At 38.1% G+C, this 25,491-nt stretch overlaps 1 protein-coding gene across 1 annotated transcript; it reads left to right on the top strand.

Moving 5' to 3' along the window:
- Nucleotides 1-16,918: 16,918 nt before the first annotated feature.
- PRL (prolactin) lies at nucleotides 16,919-22,691 on the top strand. The gene is made up of 5 exons (XM_066329159.1): nucleotides 16,919-16,946; nucleotides 18,381-18,562; nucleotides 18,954-19,061; nucleotides 20,503-20,682; nucleotides 22,500-22,691. Exons 1-5 carry the CDS (start codon nucleotides 16,919-16,921, stop codon nucleotides 22,689-22,691), a joined length of 690 nt encoding a protein of 229 aa, XP_066185256.1.
- Nucleotides 22,692-25,491: the final 2,800 nt, after the last annotated feature.

The following is a 25,491-nucleotide window of genomic DNA, read 5'->3' on the forward strand; positions in this document are numbered from 1 at the left end:
GGATGGGGATAATTTTGCCCATCTCCTAGAAACATGAAGATCACGCCCCCAGATGTGGTTATAATCTCTGTGTGCTAAATTCTACCAGTATGAATCACCCCAGTGATCATGATCCTCAGATTAAATATTTTCCAGTTTTAAGTAGCATTATAAAGAGTGGCACAGAAGAGAAATTGGTCAATTTCTCTGCACATAGAGAACCAGAGCAGAAACTTGTGAAGCAACCTGCATAGGAACATAAAGGAAGTGTCAGAAATTTAACCTAGATCTCTAGGAAATAAGTTCTTTAACCATGGAGCATATTGCTGTGAAGAAGTAACTTTTATCTTTATTGCAGACTCTTGGCCTAAGACTGAACAATTAAAAAAACTCACACTTGTTCTGCAAAAGAAGGACAGAGCACATAATGCTTTCTTTCAAGAGCTGTAAGCTGTCAAGTCAAGAGCAAAAACACAGAATTAGCATGTGAATTAATGCTATCACCGTGCTAAAAGAAATAATTCTGTTCCATTTAAAACTTTTTTGCACAAGCATATTTTTTATCCCTTGCAGATGGATCATGGCAATTAGGGACTAAGTTAATAAGCTCCAAACTAGCAAAATTCCAGTCGCAGAGCCAGGTATATGAGGTGATAGTAGGAGTTAATAGGCCAGAGGACAAGCTATACTGCCAAGTGTAACCTTTGACAGGAGGGTCAGAAGTCACAGGGCAAATCTAGAAACAGACCAGCTCTTTAAATCTTTTTGCTGGGTTACAGGAGTGAACTCCATCGGCTAGGTTTGTTTTTGACTGGAAACAAAATTCTTCGGTTTTGCTTAAGCTGCAATGACGGCTTCAACTCCTGCCATAGGCAGATATTAGGCTGCGATAACAAACCTCTCATTTATGGCTACAAGGTTGGCCATGTCAAAGGAGAATTAACAGAAGAAAGAAGAAACAGATGCTGTTTTTCACCAGTTATAAAACTGAGGCTTTCATTCACATTCTAATTTTAGTTCTTAAAGGCCAGCATCCTTCACTTTCTATAAACATTTAATGAAAGCTTTGCAAGAGAGTAACTTTAATCTCAAATACCTGGTTATGTATAAACACTTCTACACCATGTTTTTAAGTCTACAATTACACCCTAACAACCTGAAATTAAATTTGTTTAGAACTAAAGACAAAGATTCAGAACAACATTATTGCTGCTATAATACTTGCATCTCCAAAAGGGCAATAGAGATAGCCTCACCTGACTCACAAAGCTAGCCAGAGCACTGGAAATTACCAATATTTTTCATGAAAATGACTGCAAATTAACTCAGAACAACAATATTCATTCATGTAACTGACAGCTAATTTTGAAATAATGAATGCATTTAAGAGTAGCACAGTTCTTAATTGCAAACTTAAGAAGGCAAAATAAGCAACGTGCTGAATAAATTGTTCATTCTGAATGATTCATCCAAATCTAATAACTATCTGTCTCTACAAATATTATAATAAGGCATAATCAGTCAGTATAAAACACCAGAAAGAAAAAAGCCACTAAAAAATGAAGCTGTATTGCTGCTGCTTCAGTACAGAAGGACAGATTTCATAACTTTCCAAAAGTCTCTTCTAGCTCCAGATGCTCCTGCAAAAGCAGAATTTAAACTGCATTTTGCTGCCATGCATCATGGCTGAGACCCACAAGCTCAAATGTAATCCGACCCTAACGGCAAAATGAGGCGCTTATTCTCTCCTCTTCTCATTTTTACCCCTCTTCTCCTTGGAAACCCAGAACCAGAGGCATGGGGGGAAGTCACTGACTCAAATTGCTGTGTGAGCAAAACCTACAGGCTCCACGTTGCTGCTATATATGGGCTGGGGGGAAAGATGATGGGCCTGTCTCAAAAGAGCCGCCAACCACCACGTCTGAGAGCTCCTCTCAGGCGTCCTCAGCCTAAACATTTTATGGGTTGGGGGTCGCAGGTCACCAACTGTCAAAACAGAGCACAAGTCACGCTGAGCACCCGCGAGGAAACTGAGCAGACGGAGAAGCCGGAGTTCAGGGGCCGCGCTGCTCTACGCGCACCACAAATGGCGAGGCTGCCCTTAAAAAGTAACAGGCTTCCCCCCCTAAATCTTTCTGATTTTTACAAGTGGAGCTCAAAGTTAAGTGGGCGTGAGTTTTAAAAGATCAATGCACATGTGGAATTACACTATTCTAAATGCTTTTTTTTTTTAAATAGAGGAAAACAACCACCAAACTTTGAACTGCCAAATTTAACCAGCAGCAAACTCCAAAGCACCAGGTGGTTTCATAAACCCAAAGGTTCATAAATCTTTTCTTTAAAGTTTCCAATTTCAAAAAAGAGCTTGTTCTCTTTGTGGTTATTTTTCAATTTTTCTCCCTCCCTCCCCCTCCTTTCCTGCCTTTGGGCGGATGACCTGCCAACCCCTGACAGCCTTTTAAGCTCGCCGTGCTGGCTCCTGCTGACGCTGCCGGAGACAGGCTGCCCACTCACTCATGGGGCAGCCAGCCGTGGGCATGACTTCATCCACAGGGAGGAATCGCTGGGAAAGGGGCTGCACAGGGGAGCCACGCTTTCTATTTTTAAACCCTGCCTGTCGCATAGCTCAGGAGTGCGAAGAGTGAAGAGTTCAAGCCTTTAGTGAATCTGTTCTCGCCACCGCTCAAGCCTTTAAAGTACTAATAGTTCTAGTAATCGAGGCAGCGTAGTCATCAGTCTCCTCAATCTACATACAGTCCATGGGAGCAATTCATCTGTCCTGTGGGGTAATTTGGGAGATTGCCAGGTGCAGGCAGGGGGATCAGGGTTGGCTGAATCACCAGTGTCTTGTGTTTAGTGTGGACCAAGGCGTCTTCATGAAAGATGACAGCTGGGAATAAACTTCTTCTACAGGCAGAGCAAATCACTCGCCCTGTACTCTTGCTTCTGCTGTATGAGAAACGCTCAGAAAGGCAGCTGTCAGGCATAGCATGAGGTCCTCTTGTAGCCAGAACCAGCTGGTGGCTGTTATGCCTGTGGGAGTATATAGGGCTTTTACCTATGCATGTATACAGTGAAGCATGTGAGCAGTACACTCCCAGGAGGCACCAAACTTTCTGTAGTTGCTGTGATGTGAGAAGAGCAGAGCTGTCATAAACATTTCTTCTCCAATGTTAAAAGAAATCAGCAAAAAGGCCGGATACTGCTCTTTTAGGTACTGCTCTGTAATCAAGACACACAGACACAGGGTCCTGTAATCTTCTTAAACTGACAGAAGACAAAGCAGCAAGAGTGGAAGTAATGGTCATAGATTCGTGGCTTCTTTCTTTGTTTCCTAATCACACTCTAAGATCAGCCCACTTTAACACATGCCTCAAATTATGCAATCATAAAATCACTCAGGTTGGAAGGGCCTCAGAGGTCACCTAGTCAATCCCCCGACAGCAGCCTGCTCCTTCTGCTCTACACATTCTTCTGCAGAAAGGCAGCACGGAGAGAGAGCTGAAGAAACAGCTGTGCAACCATTAACTCGCTTGCTACACCCAAGTCAGACAGATGGGAATCTTTAGCCAGTTTCCACTTCTCTTCTTTGTAAACGGCACCTAACACACGGATCGGTAGACACATCACACACAACTTCTCAACTCTGCTGCAGATCTGGGTGAGGGTGGGTTGTTAAATCTCCAGCCATTTGGTGGGAAAAAGCATTGTCTGATCAGATTCAGTACATAAAATTACATTGCAGCTCCTTAGAGATGACTTGGTTAATAGTAAATTTCCTATGAAGCCCTCAGGTAAATGTCACCCACTTCTGTTGCTGAAACTGATGAGGAAAAAGTGTCATGGAATGTGATCAAGGCCACACAGGAATATCAGGATCAGAGCTAGGATTACACAGCACAAGCTTAGTCTAAATGCTCTAACCTCTTCTGGGGTCCAGATTATTCACTCCCATGGCCTGTGCTATGCTAGCTGATGAGGTATGGCACTGGCCCACAGACATGAAGCTGGGTAAAGCAGTGGTTTGGATACCAGCAAGAGTCACCCAAGCCTTTCTGTCAATCCTTCAGCTAGGCAGTACTCTTCCCTTTGGAATAAGTGTTCCTCACTCTTTGTTGCAGCTTTCTTTCATCCACTTTCATCCCATGTCCTTACCCTCCTCACATATACAAATATACACATGCTTTGCTAGAAAATCAAAGAAAGCTACCACCCTGTTTTAAAAAGAGAAACAAGAAGAGCTTTCATGTTTCTCATGTTTTATGCTGTTGTGACTGCATTTGATATAGTCCCATGAGCAGACCTTCCAATAATAATGACTAAATCTAATCTTTTTTTATTTTGTTGGCTATTTAGGAGCTATTTGGAGCTGTAACCACAGTTATTCAGACAGCTCTCCCCACATACATGTGGTATTATTTACTCAACCTCCTGATTCATTAAATGTATTTCCAGCTCCTAAGAAGTTCATCATTATTCCTCTGTGGCATCTTCATATTGATTATAATTTCAAAATTCTCTGCTGGAGATCAATGAGTATCCACTAAATTAGGTGACAGCTGATGGGTATACAACTGAAACACTGCAACAATTTGTTATCTATAGCCATCAAAGTAATTAAGATGATTCCATCTCTCCTTACTCTTCAGAGCTAACTCTGGTTCTGTGTTGAACTGTAGGGAAAGAAACAGGAGAGCAGACAACTGGTAGATGAGCTAAAGAGCAATGGAAAACACAGCATCTAAACTCTTCCAGCATATTGGCTAGTGTGACAAAGAAGGTATTACTTTGTGCCATAGCTCCTCCAAAACCTGGGTCCAGTCTTCCCTTGAGTCAGGAGTGTTACAGTATTGTTCTCTTGATCCTCTGTCTCTGAAAATTGTAGATCTTGTCAAGAAACAGCTCTCAGACTAAACAAAAGAGGTGATTTGGGGCTCATAAGCATAAAACAGCTGTGCCACAAACAAGTTGAAATGACAGACTCCTCAGTGATACAACAAAACTCCAGCTTTCATAGGGAGGTCAGAACATCAGGTTTCTCTGGATTCAGTATTACTCACCCACAGTTAAAAACAATTGACAGATACAATTTTATGTTGCTCTTTCTCTGAATGGTCAAATTCCAAACTGAATGCCAGATCTGGATTTGGCAGCAGGGATCCATGGCTGTGCCAGGAACTTAAATACCTCTAGCCCAGATGGCCCTTAAGCCTATCTGAAAAATATTCCTGGATTCCAAGTGCAGTAAGCCAGTTTCCAGAGTCCCCTGGGCAGAACAGCACACCAGTATTTTGCATCAACTAATCTTTTTAAGTATATGAAAATTTCTAATCCCTATGTTTTCACCTGTAAATAGACTCTAATCATTTACATATAAATAAATACATATGTGAGACATCCCTTCTCATTCCACCATATGATAAAAGACCAGAGCAGGATCTCAGACCTGACAGAATGCAGGCTGGATCTTGGTGGAACTATGCTTGGATATCAGACTCATTGTTTCCAGAATTATCCAGCAACCTGGTTGACACCCTGAGGGAATGATACATGCCTCTTCTTTATTACAAGGCCTGTTCCAAAAAATATTGGAGTAGCTGGTAGAAAACAACTTCAAGGGAATGTGACTTGTAATTCTTGTCCTGCCAAGAAAATATATACATTCTTAATAGTAAAGATCTTCTTGGCTGATAACATTTTTGATAGTTATTAGCAATGAGATAGATAACTATCCTTAGTTCTGCTAAACCCCTACATGGATTTTGCCAAGCTTAAATTAACAGAATAAGGCAACAGTATACTTCCAATAGCTGAAATTCTGAACAAAATTCACAAATTAAACTGAGTTAAGAAGTCTTTGCCAGAAATATAAGTTTCCTGTTCCTGAACATTGGATCAAAGTGACAATCAAATGACTTCCCCTATTACCTGCCACATTCATGTAAGCAATATTCATTAGAAGATTATAAATGAGATTATAAATGAAGCAAGAAAAACCAAAAACTTGTCTCCTTGTAATTCTCTTTTCTTTGTCAAACCCTATCAGTGCTCTATACAGTAGATTTCACTGCTATTGAAAATAAGGATTTGAAACATAATTCTTCCTTGAATCTACAGGGGTAGATCAGGCTCCTTTTAGCAAAGGAGCTATGTACCAAACTTCATCCCACAGACTGCACTAATCCAGCATCATGTCAAACTATGCCAGGGAAGACCATGGCATTTCTCTAACTCTGGTGATAGGATCATTTATGCTAAGTGTATGACCTATTGAGAAAAACAGTCCAAGTTCACTTGACAGTGTGCTAAGATTAGCTGGTCTTCCATTAACACAAAGTGCTCTCTGAAAGGAGGCTGGGAGCAGCCAGATCACCCATTCCATTGTTTGCACAGAGCCTTACTCTGCTAAAGGCATTGCAAATCAACATAGACTGTGGCCTTCTTATTTTTCCTGAATCTTTAACTGGGTCTGACACCCATTACATGCAGTGAGCCTGTGACTTGGCTTGTGTGGGAGGTTTCTAAGGCACATATGACTATGATGTGTCTGCTAAACAAATTTCTGGACTGATCCAGACCATTTGTCCAGAACAAAATGAGGTACATGTGTGAGTTTTATAATGCAAGTATGGGCATCATTACATCTAGATACATGGAAACAGGTGGTAGACCAATGGATTTTGGGAGGTCAAACAACCTTTTGTTTCTCATGAGGTGTCACAATAGGACATGAAGGGAACATACGTAAGAGTTGAGAAAAGAAAACCAAAGCCAGCACAAATTAAATTGATCATCATGTGTGGATGACCCTGAAGGAATGAAAACAGAGATGCAGAACAGAGCATAATTTTATGTGCAGTTTATGCACATGACCTATGCCTTTTTATACAGGCATGACATACTCCATCAGGGCTATATAAATAGTTATAGTTCCAAAAGTATTAGAAGACACAATGTTAAAACTCTTCCTGCAGAAATGTGCTTCCAGAAACATGTGCCCTACTGATTTTATTCCAAACCTCTAGAAGTCATCCCATAATACCTTAGATCTATCACAAAACAGAAACACCAGGGACATCTCCCCATAGAAAACAGAACAACAGAAACACCAGCAATATATTTTTCTGAAGGGTTTTATGCTATATTCTTTTTTCTTCCACAGTCATTTTGAGGCATGTGTGTGTAATGCAGTCCTGGACAATGTGATAGCAATTGTGTCTGCTTTTATTCAGAGGCTAACAGCCCTTTCTGAGCTGATGTTCTTTGCAAAAAAGCCTTCAGACTAACCATATTCCTTCACAAAATCTCCAGTGGAGAGCACTGAACACTCACATGGGCCTTTCAGATATGTTAGGTCCATCTCTTGCTGATTGGTCCTTTTAATCATCTTTAAAAAAAAAAAAAAAAAAAATTCCAGATTTTATTTCAAAAGGCAAAAAGCTATTTGAAATTCTCTCCAGATGTCAAGGAGTTTTGTTGTCTTTTTTCCTCCTCACAGATTCAAGTTCTGAAAAGAAGAAAATAGAGAAAGAAAAAAAAAAAAAAAGGAAGATAAGGAGAGAGGTTTTTTTAAGCCTTTAAAAGATATGAGGGATCTAAATTAAAAACCTTTGTGCAGTGAAAGGTGGCTGGAGGGAATGTATAAGAATAGTCAGTTACTGCTGGCATGTTTACAGGCTTTGAAGGTTCTTCACATCTAGCCGAGTGAGAATGGTTAAGAGCAGCTCTACCTCACACTAAGATTTTATGGGATTAATGAGGTCTTTATTAAACCAAATACCTGCAGGTTCTGTTACTGCCAGTGGAGTTACAAATCCTTCATACTTGTTCATACAAGCTAGAGAGTGAAATTGAACCACTGTAAAAATGACTGGTCACTTTGCCTTTCTATTCTTGTGATGATCATTATTTCTAATAAGTAAAAGGGTTTATTTCTACTGACACTGCTTAAAATGAAAAGGGTTTGGGCTTTTTGTTTGTTTGTTTGTATTTTCTTTGGGTTTTTTTGGGGTTTTTTTAACACCCATAGATTTATGACCAATGTAGGAAAGAAGGTTTTGTGGAAAACAAACTGACTACAACAGGAAGAATTTTTGAGTCACGTTACCTGATCTACCTAAAGATGATTTTTTTTCTCCCGAACAAGTCTGTTGTAAACTGAAAAAAAACCTTCTGCTGTCATTTCATCCCCGTGTAGTTATTTGGAATTGTTAGCTCACAGCCATGTGCAAATAATAGGTCCAGCTCCAGGATAAGTCTGTACATGAACTCAAGAGCCATAATGGCAAAATGTGCTGCAAAATAATACCACACTGTTTTAATTTTGTAAGCCAACAGGAAATATCTTTTTTTTTCCACTGTTAAAAAGATGAGAAATAAATATTTAAGAAACTGAGATATTCTGATCCTCTTAATTGTAACCTGGCTCCCTTTATCCTACATATTGCTCGATTTTTTTTTTTATTGTAAGATTTAGAGTATATCAGAAATCTTTAATACTATGGTTGTGTCCCTCACAGCAAAAGTGAATGTAAAAACGTACTATTTTAATACAGGTCTCCCCTCCACTTTTTAAAAATTGATTTAAAAACTCATGCATTTAAGGAGGCTGACAGTACACACACTCAGAAAAGCAGAATTTTTCTACAGAATTTGTGTCAGGTTGTTGGGGTTCCTTAAAGGAAATAATATAATTATTTGAAGAAAACTTCAGTCCTTTAAGAAGAATTACTTTTAGTATATACTTTTTTTATTAACTACTTCTGTTTAGCGTAACCATTTTTAAGAAGGATGCAAACAAGTTAATTTTATTCACTACAAAAATTTTATCTTTTCTGGTGTCTAAAAAGTGGGATGGTATGATGTGTTTCACAGGTATAAATCCAAAGACTCCTGAAATATGCTCCACAGGGAATATTAGCCCCAAGCTTGGTAACCACAGCCAAATCAGAAAATCTGTAAGGAGAAAGTGATGCAAAGATTGTGCTGCACTCCACTCCCTCCTATTGGGTTGTTGTGGTTTTTGATTTTTTTTCCCAAGGAAGGCTGTAAGAATATCGAAGCCTTTGTGTCTTGGGAAGAGCTATGTTTGAATAGTAGTTCAAATAATGATTTCATAATCATACTTCAAAAAACAAAAGTAAAGAACATAGACAAAACAGGCAACAATTCCTTCGCTTCTTCTTGTTTACACAAAAATCCACAGCTAATGAAACAAGTTGCACAGTTTATTTGAGGTTCCTGTGTCTGCTCCTGCTCAGCCATGAAGCTGCACCATGTCAGCCACTTACAATGACCAGGCACTTCTGAAAATGGCAGTGTCATGACATTTCCATGGCGACTTTGGCCTCAGCTTTGCAAATCCCACAAAATCAGGTTACAGACTGAGGACTTAGGAAATGAGGAAGAAAGAGCTAAAGGAGAAAAGGTGTAATTATATGCAAATATATTCATTAGAGAAGAGATTGAACAGAAATGCACCTTCCATATTCTTTAATGAATTTTTAAACATTCAAATGTGCTGCAGGTGTGCAATTTATTGTATCTGACCTTTTAAGGACTGGTTAGAAGTGTTTGCTACCAAAAAGTTTTCTTGTTTATAATTTTTTTTTCTATTTCTATTTAAAAATGTTTCCTTTAAAGCTTCATCTGTTTTCACTTTTATTGACAATCATTTATTTCTTCTTCACTTTATTACTTAATGTCCAGTATAGCCATAAACTATAAGTTTTGAAGCTATAAGCAAATCCTGTCTGACACCCTGGAATAGGTGACAACTTCTGCATAGAATATACCATGGCCTTTGCCTGCTATATGTGTCTGTACAAATTTCCACGTATTTTTTACCTTGTAAAAGAATTTCTTTTAACAATGCAGAATACATAGTCACTGGATAACTACTTTCCCACTTTTCCCTCAAAGAAAACAGTTTTAGGAAGTAGGTGAATGCATTTTACTAAAATAATTTCAAGCGTCCTTCAAAAAAACTATGTCAATATTAATTTCTAGCCAGGGTTCAATAAATTTTACAAGCTTGACTAAAATATTTTTAAAACGCAGTAGAATAGAAAACAATATTCTAGTGAGATCCTAAATAAGATTTGAAGTTCCAAATTCCCTGTGGGACAGGAGATGCCCAATACACATATACCTCATCCCTTCAGGGTTTGCATGTTTGGGATATTATGTTTAGAGATAGTAACAAACAAATGAAGAAAAGAAAATGTGATAGGTTTTGAAATTACTCAGTGAAAACTCTGACATTGAATGCTTCCTTAAAGACAAGTAAGTAAAGGTCACACTGTTTCAGTATTACTTCCATTCCATTATGAAGCAGGATTTTGAGCAGTAATATGCATTCCTTCCACTGATAAATTCACAGCTAAAAGTAAGATCCTCCCAAAGAAGCAAGATCAGCACAGATCTCTGCCTGTTATGTTGCTTTCAGCTAATACTCCACCCCCAAGAAAAATTCTACTGACCTTTTACTCTCCATTCAATCCTGACATATATATCAGAAATTATTGGACCAATGAGCATTTCACATGCATTTCACATCAAGAGGAAAAATGCATCTCCACAAAATGTACTTCTAAAGGACAGGACAAAACTGCCATTTGCCATTTTGTGCTGCTATCCATTGCTAAAATCAAGCACTGCATGCTAAAACAGAAGCATGCAAAATTTGTGGAAATACCTTCCTATTCAAATGTGCTCAAAATCTCTGTGCACACTTCAGTGCTCTTTTCAATGCATCTGCAATTGAAAAAAAAATCCTCTTACTTTTACAGACTCTAGTTCCATAAAGCACTTAAGGAAATATTTTTCCAGTGATGCATTTATCCATTGAATTAAAAATATGCAAATATTTAAACCAAGTTCTATTTCTCCTATTCCTCATTTACTGGCAGGAAAATTCCAGTCTTCTGATGGCAATTTTACTGTTTATTACTTTTTATTAGAAGTGTGTTACACAAATATAATACTTAAGCCAATACCAAAAATATCCCAGCCCACCACTGAATTGTGGCACGTCTACCCTAAGTAAAATCTTGCAACTCATTCTACTTTATTCAGAAGAATGATTAGCTGAAATCTGGACCTTATGGAAAATAACTTGATTGTAGCATATTGTAGCTATGATTGTAGCGGAACATTGTCAAGGGAAACTGATCACACATAAAAGCTAGTGTATGGGAAAACAAGCAAAAAACATAGAAATTATTTAAATCACTAGGTCTTCAGTTGTTGGAGTTCTGATGTTCTGATGTGCCTCAGAATCAAGGACACTTTTTTTTGAAGCTAAGGAAGAGCTAAAACAGTACATCTATTTTATAGATAGGGGTATTTTACAAAGTCAAAGTGTGTGAATACTTACATATTTCCTCAGTTGGACTGGGCTTTGGAAATTAGGTCAGCTATGGCACAACAGGTTATTCCACCACCCCAGAAGCAGAACAAAACTCAGACTGGGTAGGAAGAAGAAGCTGCCACAACTAGCCAAAACCTCAGCTATAAAGCAGTGGTTCCAGTAACCCATTCTAAACATTTTTTTAGAGGCTGGAGACTCCCCTTCACTTTCAAAATCCCTACTTTTCACCTCTGAAAAAGGAAAATTGGAATTAAATAATATTGCAACCACACGACATTAAATGTTGAGCCAGCACAGGCTCAGCCTGCCACTTCACACTCATACAAAAAGTTTTGTAGTGCATCTCTGTCCTAGCAGATGTCAGATCCTTATCACCCGACCTCCAAGAGCCAGACAAATCTGGTGTCAAATATCAGGCCAGGATAAGTACTGTAACGTGGTCTCTCGATAATTCAGCTGAAGTGCCATAATGCAGTTATGTGTGATCCAGATCAAATTTATACTGCCAAGTTATTGGATAATACACAGATACAGCATTAGTGAGCACTGAGCCACAGGCTTCAAACAACTTCAGGTATTAGGAACAATATACACTAGCCAGCTTCTACTCCATTCTTTGCAAAGTCACCTGGGTTTTTGCTATCATTAGCTGGAATTCTTGGGGTTCACACTTAATATTTCATGGTGTACTTAGATGTATGTCATCATAATGGCAATGCTTATAAATTATTTTTAAAACAAGTTTTGTCATTTTATTTTTATGTCTACTTCTGAAATTTTATGAAACCACACTCACACGTGAATTAAAAGTAAACTGAAAATCCCCCAAATATTTCCACCTTTTTTTTTTTTTTTTCTCTACATGGAGCTATTTTCCCTTATGTTCTTATCTATTTTTTACCACCCTGCATGCAGAGAGCACACTAAGAAAGGACTCAATCCTCATTTTGCTGGTTTTGCTGAAACAAACATTTGGAAAGAATGCTTTCAAAATTCTCCTCTTCCCTGTATGAAAAAGATGGGAGAAGGAAGCCCTTGTTTAACCAAATTCTAGAAAATCACTTAAATTCTGCGTAAAAGTTTCATGGACCTTGGAGGGAATAATCGTAAAAGACAAAATATTTTTCATTTTAAACTATCTTGATTGAAAAAAATATTCTGTTTATTTTCCTCTTCCAAATATATTTTCCACAAGTTTGGACAGGGGTTTGAGCAACCTGGTCTAGTGAAAGGTGCCCCTCTCCGTGGCAGGCGGGTTGGAACCAGATGAACTTTAAGGTTCCTTCCAACCCAAACCATTCTACAGCTTTATGATTTTATGAAAATTTAATGTGCTCTGAAGATTTGGGTTTGATCCAGATAAAACAGTTTTGCAACTTTTCAAAGCCAACTACTAAGTAAACTTGACAGGCTAATTTTACAAATATTCTATAAAAGAAAGACAAGACCCCAAGGTCCTTCCCCACAGAGCTGCTTTCCATGATATCCACTGCTCTCCCCTGATCTACCAGGTAGCTGGCACATCATAGAAGGCAATTAGGTTGGCCAAGCATGACTTTCCTTTGGTGCATCCACACTGACTACTCCTGATCACCTTCTTGTCATCCATGAGGACAAAGGTGGCTCAGAAATGAGGCACTCCATCACCATTCCAGGGACTGAGATGAGGTTGACAGTCCAGTAGTTTCCTAAGTCCTCTTACTTGCCTTTTTTGGAAACCAAAGTGACATTTCCTTTTTTCCAGTCCTCAGGCACCTCTACTGAGTACCACCAACTTTCAAAGGTGATTGTGAGTGGCCTTGCTATGGTGTCCATCAATTCTCTCAGCTCTTGCGGATAAATCCTATCAGAGCCCATGGACTTGAGGATATCAGGTTTGCCTGAGTGTTCTTTAACCCAACCCTCCTTATTCAAAGGAAAGTCTTGCTTCCAACACTCCTCTACCCTGGTCTCCCAGGTCAGAGATTCTTGAAGGCTGGTCTTGCCCCAGTGCTAAGGCAGCATTCCACAGTTCTGCCTTCTCTGTGTCTTCTGTTACCAGAGCGTCCCTTCCATTTGGTAACAGGCCCACATTATCCTTAGCTTTCCTTTGTTATTCATGTATTTGAAAAAGCCCTTCTTGTTCTTCTTGATATCCTTTGCCAGATTTAATTCCAGAGGGACTGTGACCTTCTTTGTATTGCTCATTGTATGTGCAAAATAAGAACACAAGAATACATAGGCTTTTTTTTTATTTTATATAGTGTATCCAAAGAGTCCATCATTTAGACCACATACAGGAATATTTTTCTGAGCATTCATCTTTTCATGATCTTCACTTGGGGATCGTCTTTTAAAAACATAACAAAAAATTTGATGTTTCAAACTTCTGCATCAACTAATGTTCAGTTATTAAAGACAGATACTTGCAAGTAAGTAAAAGTCAAAATCAAGTGATATTACACTCTTCAATTAAACTACTTAAGTATTCTGCAAGGAGCTATTCTACTAGAAAATATTCTTCATTCTTCTGCATTAGCCATCACTCAGACACAAGACTTCGGATGTCTCAAAAACTTTAAATAAACTAAAATGGAGTAGGAATATTCGATCTTCCAGTATGGATCAATAATTCTTAATCAAGATGCCACAGTCTAATTCACGGTTTGCAACCTGATATGAGCTAAAAAGATCGGGCTATTGAGAAATGAGCACTAAATGTTGTTATCTGTAATATTGATACATCACATGTAATGCCTGTGAAGTTTGAATTATGAGCTAAAAGCTATATAATAAAGTCTGCCTATAGTAAGTCCTGCTTTTGGTATATTGTTTACACTGGGTGATAACAATTATTCATTTTATTTCCAGGAAAGCCCTCAAAGATAAAAAGAATGTGATAATTAAAAAAAATAAAGTAAAAGACCAAGGGAGATGGAAACATGCTGCTAATCAACTAATTTGTAGTTCCTCGCATTGTTCCAGAGACTTTTTACTCAGTGCTGATAACTGTCCAGCTAGTTACAGTGCTGTCTTATCATTAAAATTAGGCAGTTAGGTGGTTATTGGAGGCTAGAATGAACTTCCTTTCCATGATTCAGAGAATAATCAGAGACAATAGGATGCAAAGTTCTATTCTACTTCTGCGGAGCATATAAAGCCAGGTCACTTTCAAAAGGCAGAAGGCATTTTCAGATACTTTCAAGTTTTTATTCAACTTTTAAGCAGGATAGAATTTCTAATTTATAAAAGAAAACTAATAGTTTAATCTATTTATTTCTGATTATTGAAACTCTTCCTTTCTTTTCTTTCTCTCACTTTTCTTTTTCTTTTTTGATACTAGTAAGAAATTACATTCTTCTTTTAAAGTGCAGGTCTGGGAATCAGGAATTTTATTTTATTTTTTCCCCAAGACTTCCTGTGCAGACACAAATAAACTTAACCTCTGTCTCAGTTCTCACACCTTGTAAAAGAACTTCACCTTCGTATTTATCTGCTTTTTAGAGAGTGTCATGTCTCCAGCCTATGATTCTTGATTGCTGACGATTTTAATCCATTCATGTTTGTAGAGTATTTGAGGATGAAAGGTGCAAGAGAAAATTAAAGTATCTTATTTTGTGGCAGAATATTTTAATAAAAATGTCATGCAATGATTTCAAATAAACCACTCTCCTGTGATCTACATTTAAGGTGCTTGTCTACATTTACACAGCAGGTCATCCTCCAAGCTAAGTTATATGAGGATATTTACTTCAGCTGATGCCATCAAGCCTCAGACATGCCTTCCTGTTCAAAAAGGGAGAAGACAAACTAGGGAGTTTACCTGCTGTCTTTGTTATCTAGTCCTTAATATAAATTAACTCTGTGCCTTGTTTTGGTCCCACTACCAAACCCTCAAAATGCTAAGAAAAGGAGACTAGTGAATGAAAGAGCAACAGGTGGGTTGAAAACTGTTCATTCATCTAGTTCACAGGACTCTCCTCATGTAAAATACCAGGACTTTTTAGTCTCACCTGTAATCTTATTGGGGGAGGTTTTCAAGTAAGGCTGAATTAAATCAAGCTCATAAGCCATTAAATGCAGTTTAGAAGACAGCTGTTTTTTCTACCATCCATGCTAGAGTTTTGCGGTGGCCCCATTCTAATATTACTGCCATCATCAAATTGCCACTTTTCCTGCTGCAGACAACAGCTGCTTCATTTACTCAGCAGAACCTCAATTTCCAGTAAACGTACTGCCTCTAAGCAGAACAAACTGTTCTAACATCCTAGAACTTAACAAAGGTAGACCACCCGCTACTGGTTCTGATTTATCACTGATTTATATCTTGTTTCCCGAGGAATACCTTCCCTAAGCTCTTAACCTTTCTTCTCCCTTGTTCATCACTACTTCAAGAATCCTGAAATAATCCTGAAAGTCTTCTGGGCTGTTGTATGTATACCCATTCCACAGGTATGGAACTAGTTGTCTAAATGCAAGAAAATTCATTAACAGTGTATGCCTTATTCATCATGACCATCTAATTTGGAAAGTTTCTTCATGGGTAAATTGACCTGAGAAACAGATGAAAGGTTATGTATTTGCTAACGTATTCATGCAGATGAGTCTCACACAAGAAGAAAACAGGGCTGACCTGCTCAGGCTGGTTTGCAGGTTACCACAGACGCATCAGAATCGAGAACAAACCTCACTGCTGACGACAGCATGTGTTTTGCATGTGGTGGAAATGCCCATCTTTACGCAGAAGGTTTTTGAGTAGAGAAATAATTTCATGGTTTTGGTGGAGGCTGGGTTTGATCCTTTTTAAATAATGCTAACTTATTCATGAGACATCTCAGATTAAGCAGTAAACATATAACTTCTACCCCTTCAATTCTTCTAAATTTTTATTTTTTAAAATATAAAAGCTCAGCCTATTTCTCTAAACTGATCTCTCAGATCCCTTATACCAAGATTTGTGTTGTGTAATATACTTTTTAACCAACCATAAATGTCATATCTATAATTTTACAGATGGTGACCTGTCTTTCAATGAGCCTCTGTTCCCTTTACTCTGGATAAATTTCTGTTCAATTTATGCTGTTTCTCTCAATGGTGATATTGTAAACTACTGTTTGCCTCCCACAAATAGCCAGAATTTTAATGTAAGCAAGCTTAGATGACTGAAGCAACAAGGAAGGATGAGAAGACTATCATGGGGAGTGGGAACAGCAGGCTAAAAACATTAAGAATATATGTCTCAGAACTGGAGATTTCTAGGATCAACGGCACTTTCACCTCATTCAGGGCAAAACATTGGCACTCTCTTCATTCAATCGTACTCAGGATCCCACAGGTCAACTTATTAATGAAATTCCCCCTCACAGCTAAAATTTAAAAAAAAAAAATTAAAAGAACCAAAAAATACTGAATATGAATGTGGAAGAAAGGCAATTTGATGTTTGTAATTATCGAGGCAAACTCCACAACCTTCTGAATGTATGCAAAATGGACCCCGGACGGTGTATATAAAAGTGGTATGTGCAGACACTAACAGCAAGTATTGAGGGTTCTTTCTGGTAAAGCAAGACATCATCCAGGATCCCTGTCATGAGTGCCAAGGGGGCTTCACTGAAAGGTAAGAATTTTTACATTCACCTGCTTATATTTTTTATATTTCTTTCCATTTTGATTGAATTAGGAGGCAGCTGAAATGCAACACATCTAGAAACTGAGGTCTTCCAGCCACCTAGTTTTCCAGAGAGGGCAAAACCTGAAGAAAGGAGCTGGATGCCTTTTGTCTTCTAAGAGTACCTTTGCAATGGACAACGTCACAAAAAAATTAGCTTGGGGGATGTCACATCTGCAAGTGAATGTTTGGATCTGGACTGGTTTGCTACACCACTCAGAAGGCTAACTAGATGTCATTACCCACAAGTCTAGAGGTGACGTGGTAATTTTGAAATTTATGTTTTCAAAATGATCATTAACTTTCCAAGCCAACAAGTCTCAGGTTTTCTTATTCATAGAGTTATTCCTTAGAGTACTTTCCTAACTGCAGCGTCCAGCATGTACCTTGCTCATGGAGGAGGAGGAAGGCTTACTTCAATATTGTGTAAATTCCCTTTTTTTGAAGGTAGAGCTAGAAAGAAACTTATCACATGACATCCTTGGAGATAGTTTTGTTGATATATGAAGCCCACCTTAATTTAGCATTTTAAATAAGTCTAGTGAACGAATATATGTAACAGGTCAATTTCCAAAAGTAAAAGTCTCAGAACAAGTACATTCGTTTACCAAATATTTTAATTATTTGCCATTGTTTTTCTTTGTTTATTTTATTTCACAGAATAAAAACTTGAGTCTGCTAAGTTAACATGAAAAGTTTTAAACAGATCCGGTTTTGGACTTTAAATAATGAGAAATCCCCTAAATCAGTTTCAGAAGCTCAGGAGAAAAAAAAAATCTATCACTGATTTCTTGGAAGTAGGATATTTAGGGTTAAACTCTAAAGAGCAAAGAAGCATAGCTGCTGGAAGTCTTTTGAAGGAACTCCCAGGACAATCACAGCCTTAAGAGTGACCTAACTACTCTCCCAGAAAAATTAATTTTAACTCCAAATGTTTGCAAAGAAGAAAAAGACCTCTGGGAGGAGGAGGGAAAAAATAAAAAAAGAAAAAAAGACCACTATTTTCCAAACTTATATATCTGTGCAAATATAATTGTGTATCTATATTTGCACCGTGAAGAAGTTTGATTTGTTTTTTCTTCTGTTTATCACTCTGTTATAAAACCAGACATGTAGTAAGAGACTTCAGAATACACTGTACACTACAGCACAGGTTACGTTGTCTCCTCAAAATCCATAACAGGCTCTGCTTTACCATCAGGATGACAGAGGCAAGAAAAGATAAAAGAATTGTAGAATTACAGTACAGCAGCCAGCACAGGGAGTACTCTGAGCCATGTGACAGCACAACCCATATCAGCCAACAACTGGCTCTGGGAGCTGTTTCTAAATACACCTGCAAGTCAACAGGAGCCCATTTCACTGTGTTTTAAACTTGATCAGGTTTGTTGCTGGCGGCCCTTCTGGTGTCCCACATGCTTCTGACAAAGGAAGGAGTGACCTCTCTGCCAATCTGCCCCAAAGGATCTGTCAATTGCCAACTTTCCCTTGAGGAACTTTTTGACCGAGCGGTTAAACTATCACACTACATCCACTTCCTCTCTTCGGAAATTTTCAATGAATTTGTAAGTACTTTTTCCTGAGAGCAAGAAAATATAAAATTGCAATTAAATACTTTTTAATCACAAACATATGTTAACATATAATAAGTAAACAAATATGACTGCTGAACAGACGGTGAAAGTCCCTATGGTGACCAAATCAGTATATAGTCCTGAATGTTGCTAAGATCCCCAGCACTTCTCTTAAAAGATACCATTTTCCCATCATTCTTCATCTGTGGGACATTTGTTTTTGCTGGGTGCCAGTTCCACTCTAGAGACTCATCAGAAACTTTTGACCTTTACAGCATAAAAATAGTGATAAAAGCTGTGGAACAACAATTAGCTAGCACAGTGTTTGAGCAGAAGCTGTTGTCTTTCTGTCTTGATAACACCTGTCCATGCTGATCTGCAGGAAGAACGCTACGCCCAGGGCCGGGGTTTCATTGCCAAAGCTGTCAATAGCTGCCACACTGCATCTTTAACCACTCCTGAGGATAAGGAGCAGGCTCAGCAGATTCACGTAAGTTCTTTTTCCAGTGTAATTCAATGTAACACAGAGCAGGGGAAGGCAGGGACAGAGGGTTACAGAATAGTGAGGCATCTGTCAGAGTGAGAGGAAGATCAATCAGAATAAAGCAGCCAGGAAGAGGAAAGCACCAAAAACCCAAAGTTGATCTAACATTTGCTGATACCAAGTTACAAACCATACAGCATATATAAGTACCAGTAACTTTCATCGTCCTTTCCTTTTCCTGCATGGTACATGTAATCACTGCATCTTATTTCCAGTCAAAATACTGCCTCATGGAGCAATGCCAGTCACCAAGTTTGTGCTGAGAACACTACAACTTTTAAGCATTATCTTAAAACATCTTATAAACAATTAATGTTACAATTAATTTTGCAATTAATATTTACAAACATAAAAACACATCACTGTGTGTAGACAGAGGTAAATAGCTTTCCAGCAACTCAAAACACTAGCATTACTAAAAAAGTATTTAATAGATATTCTCTCTGTTGCCAGTAGGCAAAATGGTCACATCATCATTCAAATACAAAGACTCTAGTGTGAAAATGTGCAAAATATCTGTAAAGAGAAACACACTACATATATACATCATTTATAAAATTATAAACTTCAGTGAAGATGAAGATAATCTTGTTCAGTCTATGCTCAGAGATGTAATTTGAAAATTCTCTGGGGAAGAACAATAAGCAGAGCTGTATAAATGGGGCTGTTCTAGAACAAAATCTGTATCTGTTTCATGGTGGTGGTGGTGGTATCTTTGCAATCCCACAGTACCATCAGCTTCTCGGTGTGTCATTTAGAAATTCACATGGAAGCAATAGAATTCACAGCCTTGGGTTGTGCATCTAGCAAAGAAGAAAAGGTTTAATACTGCCATGACCTTAACCATAAGCTTGATGAATTCCTGTTGGCCACAAGAAAGGCCAATTTTTAAAATCAGAGAGTTACTGCTGGAAGCACTATTGTTCAAAGGGGAGGACAGACGAGTTATGTAGAGGCAATAAAAGCTATTTAGTGGTTTACCATAATGTGCACCTTCCAGTCAGTACTAAACTTAAAAAAAAAAAAAAATCAAAAAAAACAGTGGATTTAAAAACATTCATCAAAAATCAGATAAGGAGTTCTGGATTTGCTTTCATAGAGATGAGAAAGAGTTATGCTTGCTAGTTTTTAATGCTGAGTATTCGATTATATTTTCCACCACAACATGGCTCGTGCAAATATTGCAGAACACGATGGCACCAAATACAAACTTCAAAAATGTAATTGCATAGAGGTATCTAAGATAGGACTATGGGACACACTCAGTGAAAGGCCCTGGAATAAGTTCCTAAATCACAATGTCTGAGGACACTGCTTTAATGCCTTCTAATTTCACTTCAATTTAGCTTTCTTCTTTTAACCGTCTTTCCTTACTATGGGTGAGCAGCATGAAGACCTACTGAATTTGATACTGGGAGTCTTGCGTTCCTGGAATGATCCCCTGATCCACCTGGCCTCAGAAGTACAAAGAATCAAAGAAGCTCCAGAAACCATTCTCTGGAAGGCTGTGGAGATTGAAGAGCAAAACAAGAGACTTCTAGAAGGAATGGAGAAAATTGTTGGGCGGGTAAGTAGGTCCTTAAAACCCTTCCAGCAAATTGCTTTAAGGAAGACGGGTTCATTGATAGGCTCTCCTGACCTGAAATATGAAGGGAAGCAGTAGGTGTGAAGACAAAAAAGAAAGATAAAGAAGTTGAGTCTGAGAACTTTTCAGCTTTCTTCTTTCAGATTTCTTTTCTTCTGCTACCTTGCAATTTCTAAAGAGACAATGGGGTATGATTGTCACAAAATAACTCACCACACTCTCATGCTTCAAGGGGGCATGTAATCATCAGGACTGGCTATGGTCATTCTATCTTTGACTATTCTCAATTTGCAATCCTGATTGTTTAAGGATGCATCTCCATTTTTTCCATATGCGTGTATTGATATATATATATATGTTTTAGCAAATTTATATGTATCTATATACAAATAGGTATTATGCATAGATTTTGGAAACAGATACTGTGTTTAAAACAGCTTTGGGAGTCTGGGCTATTGCAAAGACATGGCATACAGCAAATATCTCTGATATCTTTTATTTCTTTTTTCACACCACACTGATTCCTCTTGACTCTGTGTCTGACTTGGTTCCCCCTATACTTGTGAGTTTAGACAACCAGGCGGCTGTCTCACAAAAGCCATACTTGAATAGCTCTTGTTACCAGTAATTGATGGAAAGCTTTCCTGAATAAAACCAGCTCTCTCTTGTTTATTTTTTAAGGGGCCTCTGTTAGTCACAGAATTTATCATTCTGTCAGTGAGTTAGATGTTGACAAGAGGTTCTGACTTCACTGCTCCCAGCAGCTGAACAGCACGAAGCTGTATCCACCACTTTTCACTAGATGACTCATGGTCTCTCTTTCAGTTAGTTGTCTCTTCACTCAGAAATCTTATTCCATGCAGGCTACAAATACATTTATCAGTGTAATCAAATACATCTCTATCACACATCCATGTGTAAAAAGGGCAAAGCTGAGGCTCCAAGATAAGAGTAAGAAGTCAGGTGCTGTTCCAGTTGTCCTGTCACCACCTTCTCATTCATATTATTTACAGAAAGAGATAAGACTGGCTCATTCATTAGGGTCAAACCACATTTTTAAGTCATAGTGGGTCTATTTTTTTTTTTTTGCCTTTTGCTTAAACTGAGTGATAGCAGCTCCACAGATACTCTCCTATATATCTTTACAAAGTATGACTTGTGTGAAAGCATGGTTCTTTTGATTTATGTGATAAGAGATAATTAATGATTGTCTTCAAATAAGGAGACCTAAACCAGTCTTCACCTCAGATACTCACTACATGTGTTCCTACACGTAGCTTTCTAACATCAGAAGTAATTTTATCACTCAGCATTTTTTTTTTTGATGGAGCCCAGTACTTCTGAATATGTATTACTGAGAGATTTTTCTGATAAGGGCTGAGACTAATCTGCTTGTTGCAAACAAACAACTTCTAAGAACACGTGTTAACAAAGTTTTGAAGGTGGAGGGAGCCAAAGAGAGATGTCCCTGATGAGTCCAAGCATAAAGGAAAGTTTGATTTCTCTGCAGTGTCAGATTTCCCTAATACTGGTTAACACACTAGTTCTCTTAAAACGCTACTGAGACAGTTATACTTTTCACATGTTTTAGGAAAAAAAAATGAAAAACCATTCAAATTCATTCAAAATGTGAATGATGATATAGAACATTGCATGGAATAATGTGAACCATGACTGAAAGCACATTAGAAGCCATACACTAGTAATTAGCCTTCTTCAAGGACAGTATTTTAAATGCTGCCTTCTATATCCAATCAGGTTCTCTATCATTTACTAGAAGTACAACTTTGTGTATTTAGGTTCACTCTGGGGAGGTTGAAAATGACATTCATACTCCGTGGGATGGACTTCCATCCCTGCAGCTTGCTGATGAGGACTCCAGACTCTTTGCCTTCTACAACCTGCTGCACTGCCTCCGCCGAGATTCCCACAAAATTGACAACTATCTCAAGGTTTTGAAGTGTCGCCTAATCCACGACAACAACTGCTAAGTGCTCGTGGGCCTAATCACGTACTGAAATCATTCGTCATGTGTTCTTGATGCTTTGCCACTTCATGAAAATCACACACTGTGCAGTATCTGTATTGTCAGTAACTTTCAGGCATATTTGTATGAATTCTGGCTGCAACAATTAGTGCCACATGTGTCGGTGCTTTAAAATATTACCAACTACTTGTATGGCAAAAATACACTTTCTGTCTAATCTCCTCCCCTAGTAGTATTTGAGTGATAAACAGGTCATGCAGATACAAATAAAAGTATTCTTAAATCCAAAAGCAGGTAGCACTGGATGATATCAGTGAATAAAAAATAGATGGCATAATTTATACCTTTAAGAGCAGCTTCTCTTTCAGTATCTCAGTCTCCAGTTACTGATGTAACACGTACATGCATTGGTCTCTACACCCTCCTCAAAAAGAGAGGAAACAAATAGGAGGGACAAAGAAAGCAGATTAATCACCTATTACACTTAACTACCCCAAAGTGAAATTATGGTCTGAAATCCTATCTGCTTAGATCAATTCTTTTACTCTGTACAAAATCTGTCAGAGTAGGGGAGAGAAAGGTTAAGAAATTCATCCTGGCTAACACAGCTTTTGATTCCTCATGCAATTCATAGAGAGAAAAGACACATATAGAATTTTAAGTACAGAGATACAGATATATCTACGTCTCTATCGGCGAGAAAAGGCATTTCCAAGGGAAGGTTCATTCTATTTGAGGCAACTATTTGAGGGCAAAGGAGCCAACTGGTTTCAGTAGGTCTCAAAAGGAAATGGTGGGCTCTCATATCATATCCATCTACATTTCACATTCCTCCCAAGCGATGTGGTTGTTGAATTTACTTGGAGAATTTTGAAGCCATAAAAAGGCACCAGCTGAGCTGAGGTGTCTTTTGTCCTAAACCCAATGTGTCTTCATTCACTTTGGGTTGAATCAAAAAGATTTTAGGGCACTCATTTGAAAACACTATGGTTACACATTGAACATTTGGAAAGATCAAAACAATTGACTACTTTTGAAAAAATCTGGCTTACACTCACACAGCAAGTAAGAAGCCAAATTTCAACAGAAGCCATTGACTGTACCTATATATTGTCTTTGTAAGCAATAAATAAACTCAGCCTTGGCTTCATCACATAGTTTTAGCAAGCAGGAGCTTAATTTCCAATCATTTCCTCCTGGCATCCCGCTAGACAAGCATGCTGCATTGCTCCAGGTTAGAGCCAGATCAGAGGAAGTGTGAAACACCAGAGAAGATGGGTTTGAGGGCTTAAGCCTTCCGTTTACCATAACAGAATAAGCACAGCCATAGAAGGTATTCATGTAAGAGATTAGACAATACCAACTGCTAGAAAGGTCTCATTTTAGCCATCTCTACAAGAACGCAATGATACTTGCATTTCTAATTGTGTGTATAGATAATGGCCTTTAAATCTCTTCATGTTTTCAATTATTGATTGGCTCAGGTTTTATCTGGATAAGTATACACTAAGAAAATTTTAATCTCTAAAAAATCACATTTGCAGTAAGCAAATTCCTTGTAGGACAGTCACAACTGACATGTTTCATAAGCTCTGAAATGCACAAAACCTGGGGCATATGAAACAGCAGTTTAACAACACACAGCTGTACAGCACAGCCAAGGAAGAAAATGGGTAAAATTTGCCAGGCAAAATGCAAGTGTCCTAACTAGAATTTAAAATGTTTATAATATTCTGCTTTTTGTTATAATGCCAATGGAAGGGGAGAAAAAGGCATTTTAAAGGAAAGGAAAAAAAAAGAAAAAGAAAAAGAAAAAATGTCCTTTGTAATTATCATAAGTGCTTAGAATTACAGTGTGAGCTCTTATTGAAAAGAAAACATGAATAATGGGACTAGTCTGTATTGAGCTGTAAAAACAATTATGTCTCACTGAGCAAACTCCTACCTCAGAATCTCTTTAGAATTCAAAAGCAACTTGATTAATAGGGCAGACATTCATAATTTTACACTTACATGACTAGATCTAAAACAATGACTTTCATTAACTGCTTAAAAATTGCAGTGCTAAAACAATTGTTTAAAACTTGCATGCATTGGCTTTATTACAGCCTATTTTAGCACAATTGTGAGTTTTTTAATTTCATAAGGAAAGATACAAGAGAATGACAAAAAAAAAAAGAATCCAAAGAACTGAAAAGCTATCTGTTTTGCAGCTGCTTAGCTAAAGTAGCATTAAAAAGTGATCTGGTTAATATTCTGAGTCATCACCGCTGTCACAGAGACAGAGAGACATAGAAGCCCATGAACCCATTCAGAGCTACACCTGTGCTGTGAAGTGCCCTGCCATGGACAAACCCTTCAGACTCTGAATGTTCAAGCCAATAGATCAATTGGAAATTCTATTTCTTGGAGTTGCTGGTAGGAACAATACATACTTACCTTACTGTAGGTAGGTATTAGGAAAAATATCTTTACTGTGAGGGTGGTGAGGCCCTGGAACAGGTTGCCCAGGGATGTTGTAAATGCCCCATCCCTGGAAGTGTTCAAGGCCAGGCTGGGCTCTGAGCAGCCTGGTCAAGCAAAAAGTGTCCCTGGACACAAGGGAACTGGCTCTTTATCTGAAGGTGACCCTTAAGACCCCTTCCAAACCAGGCTAATTCTATGACTCTGTGATTCTATCATTGTGTTAATTAGTGCATGTTTGTAAGTCCTGAGCAACAATTGTCTTTTGTCCAACAAGAAATTACATAACCAAACTCTTATATTATATAAAACTGGACTTAAAATAAGCACGTTGTTTCTAA

The sequence above is a fragment of the Sylvia atricapilla genome, chromosome 1 (genome assembly GCF_009819655.1).
Source record: "Sylvia atricapilla isolate bSylAtr1 chromosome 1, bSylAtr1.pri, whole genome shotgun sequence".
NCBI classification, from domain to species: domain Eukaryota; kingdom Metazoa; phylum Chordata; class Aves; order Passeriformes; family Sylviidae; genus Sylvia; species Sylvia atricapilla.

Excerpts from the sequence above, each read along its gene's own strand:
- PRL (XM_066329159.1), top strand. The coding sequence starts at position 16,919 with ATGAGTGCCAAGGGGGCTTCACTGAAAG. Across the intron at positions 19,062-20,502 it reads AGCAGGCTCAGCAGATTCAC|CATGAAGACCTACTGAATTT; the intron begins GTAAGTTCTTTT and ends ATGGGTGAGCAG. Across the intron at positions 20,683-22,499 it reads TGGAGAAAATTGTTGGGCGG|GTTCACTCTGGGGAGGTTGA; the intron begins GTAAGTAGGTCC and ends TTGTGTATTTAG.